The sequence below is a fragment of the Ornithodoros turicata genome, chromosome 3, assembly GCF_037126465.1.
Source record: "Ornithodoros turicata isolate Travis chromosome 3, ASM3712646v1, whole genome shotgun sequence".
NCBI lineage: Eukaryota > Metazoa > Arthropoda > Arachnida > Ixodida > Argasidae > Ornithodoros > Ornithodoros turicata.
The window spans coordinates 65,754,609-65,760,684 of NC_088203.1; the positions used below are offsets into that span (position 1 = coordinate 65,754,609).

Genomic DNA, 6,076 nt, shown 5'->3' on the forward strand with positions numbered 1-6,076 from the left:
TCCATTGCAGAAGTTTTAGTGTTAGTCACCTAATCAATAGGGCACAATGCCTTGGTGAGTTTGAAAACAGTGCAGGCCCTCAAAGCAGTGCCTTTTTCAGAAGTTAGGACTGGTTAACATATTACTTGCATACATTTGCTTGTTGTTAATTTTCTTTGAATGAATTTGATATCTTAATTGGAACCCTAACTGTAAGCAAGTAAACAGTTTTATCAGTATTTCCTACCTTTGTTGCAAATGAAATACAATATGTTACTCAAAAATGCCCCTTTTTTACACCAAAGTAGTGTAGTGTCATGTTGTACACAAGGCTTCCCTTTGTGCATGGCATGCATCATTTGTGAGTTCAGTACAGCCTACTCGTGGTGAACCCACATGTAGTGTGAGGTCATCTTTCTAAAACACAGTTGAGCAGTAGTTTATGTTGTGAAGGTACTGATACTGTGAGGGGTTTTATTTGTTCAACTCATTTCACTACAAACAAGTTCTGCTGCCAGTTAATTCCGTGACACAGTGTACTGGTAGAAATCGTGGTCAGATATACAATAGCAAGACATGATTACACTTATAAGCTATCACTTCAATGTCGTAAGGAAAACATAGAACTAGATGCTTTCAGTTTCCATTGCACACATGAAGCATACATGTCTTGTTTCTAGAAAAACTGCAAGAAGGGGTGACCCTGGATGCTGTTCTGGACAGCATACGAAGTAATTTGGACGGAAGCCTGCAGAGGATACATCTGGCAACACGACAGGACCCCCACAACATTATGAGAGATTTTAAAATTACGTATAATGAAAAATTACATGAAAATGACTACGTCAGTGTGGCCTTATGGGTTGCAAAAATGAAGGCGGAGCATCACAACCCGGTCCCCTTTTTCAAACAACAAAATGAGCAGGACGACCCAGCAGTCTTAAATCGCACGCAGGGTGACCTACTAGATGAGAGAGACTTTCTTCTTGTCATCATGACGCCACCACAATGTCAGCTCCTCACGGCCCTTGGCACAGACAGGATATGCATTGATGGCACCCATGGCAAATACAGGTAATGACATGCTGTTATACCTTCATACAAGGTTTTTGGGCCTTTCACTTTTCCTTTCAGACTTCCTGATGTGCATATGCTTACTCCTGGTTTCATGACACTGGTTTTGCAGATTTGAGTTAAATAACTTCGTTGTCGTTGTCGTTCGTAAATAAGGCATGAACGAGGAGGACGATGTGGGCTCTCGGGGACCTTAAATAGCGTGTGAGCCAATGATTGGGTGATATTTTTTGTTTGTTATTTTGTTGTTGTTGGATGGGGCAAAGCGCTCCGATCAGTTCTATAAAGAAATTTGAAGTTTTCTCGAAGTCGTGGGTCCATTCTTGAATATTATTGGTGCCGAAACCCGGGACTTCGACTCGGTGACATACCGGAACGATCGATTCGAGGACCTGCTGACTTGGGAAATCTACTATCGAAGGTTCATCAACGACCAGCACTGATGGAACGTCTGAAGGCCAAGCGAGGAGCGCGACGTGGACAGTCAACTAAGATTATCAATGAGGCGACGGCTGCCCTCGCAGACACTGGAACTACGGCACATACGTACGAGTCACTGTTGGAGAGACTTCTTACGACCAGCAGAGAAATCGGTCAACTCGACACGGAGCTGGAAGCGTTGGTGGCGACTGAGAGCCTCGCTGAAGACTACGCTATGGTCCTGGAATACGAGGATCGCATCGCTCACACGACAGCGCTGTTGAAGGCGAAGATTGCGGAGTTAACGGAAGGTGACCGCAGACCTCCTGCGGCCTCTGCAGTAACCGAAGAGGGAACGAGAGGTAGGTCAAAGAGGATAAAGCTACCCAAGCTACAGCTACAGACCTTCCGTGGAGATCTGGATCGATGGCTCCCTTTCTGGGAACAATTCTGCGAAGCGGTGCACGAAAACGACGATCTCACAAAAAGTGAGAAATTTCAATACCTGCGGACGCTCTTGTCTGGACCACCCGCTGCCGCTATAGCTGGTGTGCAAGCTTCGGAGGCGTGCTACGAGGACGCTGTCAAGATACTAACCCGTCGATTTGGGGACCGGAAAAGGATCACCCAGGACCACCTTGCGAAGCTCCGGACCCTCCCACCAACGTGACTGGTGACATCAACTTGGTGACGTCACCAAGTGATGTCAGAGGACTTCGACGACTGTACGATCACACGCAGGCTCATATCCGTGGTCTGCGAGCTCTGTGAGTTGCCAACTCAGCGTACGCTGCTTTGCTGGTGGACATCCTTCTCAAGGCACTACCCAGCGACATCACACTGGAGTACTATCGCCGATCAGCACGTGCAACAACAGCAACCGCTGTTCAACAGGACAGTGCATCGGGAGATGGTCAACGAGAAGTACAGCACGAGACCTCGTACACCGAAAAGGAGTTAGAGAGAGTACTGGACTTCCTGCGTATCGAAGTGGAAAGCCGTGAGAAGTCCGGTATGGTCAGCACGAACAGAGACGGGCCACCCAGAGGTGGAACCCTGGGAAAGAGTCTACGGAAAGAGAAGAACGTCCCAGCCGCGGCCGTACTGCAGTCATTAGCGAAAGCCACGTCAAAGTGTATCTTCTGCGACTCGGAAGAGCACAGCAGTGGAGATTGCAACACACCCATAGAACTGGAACGAAAGAAGGTAATCGCGAACGGACGGCCGCTGCTTCAGGTGTACCGTCAAGGGGCACCGAGCTAAGGACTGTAGGCGAAAAGTCACATGCTTAACATGCAAGGGGAAACACGTGACCTCCATGTGCGACCCTAAATGGTCGGGAAGCTCGTCAACGAAAGCGAAAGAAGTTGACACAGTTGCCATGCACGCAGCAAGCTCCGATCGAGACAGGGTCAGTGCCACTGTACTTTTGCAGACGTTCCGCTCATGGGTCATCGCTGGCAATCAATCCGCATATATCCGAGGTATTTTCGACGGCGGCAGTCAGAAAAAGTTCGTTCGAGAAGATGTGTCACGGCAGCTGGGGCTACCGGTACTGGATGAAGTAACCGTGCGACTTAACACATTTGGTGACCCAGAAACGTCAATAAGTTCACACAGAAGAAGACTGGTCCAGGTGCGTTTGCGGAGCCAGTACGATCAGAAAGAGCATCTGATTGAAGCCGTAGAAATTACTTTCATCTGTAAGGACCTGGCAGACGCCACGGCAAATGACAGCTTCGTGGACGCCATCAGAAGGGAGGGCGGTTCCATTGCCGACGAAATGTTCTTCTCAGGAGCGAAAGCCGAAGTAGGAATCTGTCTTCTGATTGGAGCGGATCAGATGTGGAGGTTCCTAAAGTCCGATGTGCGACGGTCTGGGGCGGACGACCGTACAGTTGCGGTGAACACGCAGTTAGGCTGGACGTTCCAAGGTCCCACCGCTGTCCTGTCGTCAGTCACCGGAGACATCACGCTTACCTGCGCGTTACACGTGGAGGCAAGCACCGAGGAAAGGCCGTTTGATCTCCGAATGTTCTGGGAGCTGGATGGTCTTGGGATAACAGACGGCGAAAATGACCAGCGCTCAGAGGACGACGCAGTGTGGCTACATTTCCAGGACACCATACAAAAGGAGGACGGCCGATATAAAGTGAGTTTGCCGTGGAAGACTGGCAGTGCCACGCTGAGGGACAACCGGGAAGTAGCTGAGCGTAGGCTGAGAAGCCTGATGAAGAGACTTCGTTCGAACAAAACTCTTCTGCTGGAGTACGATTGTGCGATGAGGAAGTACCTCAACGACGGACATGCAGAGGTAGTTACCGCAGCGGAGCAAGCACCAACAGAGCATATTTATTATATGCCACACCAGGCGGTTGTCCGGGAGAATTCAACGACAACGAAGCTCAGAGTTGTCTTTGATGTTTCATCGCATGCCCCGGGGACCGCATCTCTGAACGCGCATCTCGAAAAGGGACCGAAGCAAAACACGGAACTACTGCCGCTGCTGCTGCGCTTTCGGACGGTCAAGGTCGCTCTGGTGGCGGACATTGCCAAAGCGTTTCTCCAGATTGTAGTCAGGGAAGAGGATCGTGACGCACTTCGTTTCCTGTGGTGTAACGAAACACCGAAGGAAGATGGTCAGTTGCCCAACGTGGAAGTCTGGAGAATGACCAGAGTACCGTTCGGTACAACCTCCAGTCCTTTCCTTTTGTCGGCGACAATACGGTACCATCTAAAGAATGTGGAAGAGCACCTACAGGAAACGGCAGCGCATCTTGCAAATTCCTTTTATGTGGATGATCTATTGACTGGCGCTTCAAGCGAGGATGAAGCTGAACAACTTTACAAGGACGCGAATACCGTCATGAGGGCGGCTGGGATGGAGTGAAGAAAGTGGGCATCGAATTCCCCGGTTCTCAATCGCCTCTTCGCAGATCACGAGCCACGCTTAGAAGAGCACTACGCTGCGACCATAGAAACAGGACTTTTGGGATTACGGTGGAATCAACACACTGACAGCATCAAGCTCGCGGAATGCAGCCCACCCAACACCACGTCGGCGGGCAACACGAAACGGTCGGTGCTGCAGCTCTCAGCCTCGATTTTCGACCCACTTGGTGTTGCCAGTCCATTCACGATACGGGCTCGCATGCTCTTCCAGCGCATCTGGCAGCATGGTCTTAATTGGGACGACGAACTACCTGAAGAAGTAGCTTTGGAGTGGAAGCGCTGGTGCGAGGAACTGCCGGACATGGCAAGAATCGAAATACCTCGGTATGTGAGCCAAGGGGTTGAAGACATTGCGAACGCAATCCAGGTGCACGTCTTCACGGACGCCAGTCAGTCGGCTTACGGAGCCACCGTATACCTGCGCACAGAGGACGTCAATGGAAAGGTCGTGGTCACGCTGATGGTTGCTAAAGCACGAGTTGCGCCGCTAAAAACACTGACCCTACCCCGCCTAGAACTCATGGGAGCTCTAATAGGATGTAGGCTGGCCAAAAGCCTTTTGGGTTCGCTCTCTCACCTTCCCCTCCAGCTAATCTTCTGGACAGACTCGAACATCGTACTCTGTTGGATTAAAGGATCGGCACTGCGGTGGAAGCAGTTTGTACGCAACAGGGTGACAGAAATTCAAACTGCAACCGATCTAGCTGCTTGGAGGCACTGTCCAGGGGAGCAAAATCCAGCGGACCTGCTCACAAGAGGTGAAAGCATGGAGAAACTGCTACACAGCAAGATATGGTTCAGAGGCCCTGCATGGTTGTCGGAGTCGGCGGAGTTACGGCCCAGCGGCACGCACGAACCGCAGGTGAACGAAGAGACTGTAGAAGCAGAACGGGTTAAGATACAAGTGCTCTTCGTGGACACTGACACTACTACTTCCAGCCTACTGAGGCTAGATAACTACAGTAGTTGGTATTTCGTGTTGAGGCTCACAGCATGGATTCGCCGCTTTGCAGACCGTTGCAGGCGAAAGAAGAGGCGACAAGGGCCCCTAACTGCTAATGAGGTTCATGAGGCTGAGGTCCATTGGGTTAAAGAGGCACAAAGGTCCGAGTACTACAAGGAGCTACAGGAGCTCGCAGGTGGGGGCATGGTGAGCCCGAAGTCTCCGATCGCCCTCTTGCAGCCAGTTCTGGACCAGGATGATATTTTAAGGATCTCGGGGCGGTTGCAGCACTCGACATTGCCAACGGACGTAAGACATCCGGTGCTCCTCCCGCACGGACACAGTCACCGAACTGATCGTTGAGGCGGCTCATCGACGGCTTCTCCACGGGGGTGTGCAAGACACCATAACCGAAGTGCGAGAGCGATACTGGGTACAGCGATGCCGGCAACTAGTCAAAAAAGTTATCTTTCGATGCAACGCATGCAAACGACACCGGGTAAAGCCAGCGTCCGCACCTGTTGCACCACTGCCCAGCGAGCGGGTGACTGAGAGCCGGCCATTCCAAGTGGTTGGGATAGACTTCGCGGGACCGTTGATCATCAAACCAACAGGTGGAGGCAACAAGAAGTCTTACATAGCGCTATTTACATGCGCAGTCACCCGTGCGGTGCACTTGGAACTAGTATCGGATATGACGACTCAAAG

The 6,076-nt window shown here is 50.9% G+C and overlaps 2 protein-coding genes across 2 annotated transcripts; both read left to right on the plus strand.

The window, feature by feature from the left end:
• The first annotated feature begins 1,495 nt into the window (after window positions 1-1,495).
• On the plus strand, window positions 1,496-2,143 carry LOC135389580 (uncharacterized). Its single transcript, XM_064619615.1, has one exon. It carries the CDS (start codon window positions 1,496-1,498, stop codon window positions 2,141-2,143), a length of 648 nt encoding a protein of 215 aa, XP_064475685.1.
• Window positions 2,144-2,791: 648 nt separating this feature from the next.
• On the plus strand, window positions 2,792-5,731 carry LOC135389581 (uncharacterized). The gene is made up of 2 exons (XM_064619616.1): window positions 2,792-4,112; window positions 4,410-5,731. The coding sequence occupies exons 1-2, from the start codon at window positions 2,792-2,794 to the stop codon at window positions 5,729-5,731; spliced, it is 2,643 nt and encodes an 880-aa protein (XP_064475686.1).
• Window positions 5,732-6,076: the final 345 nt, after the last annotated feature.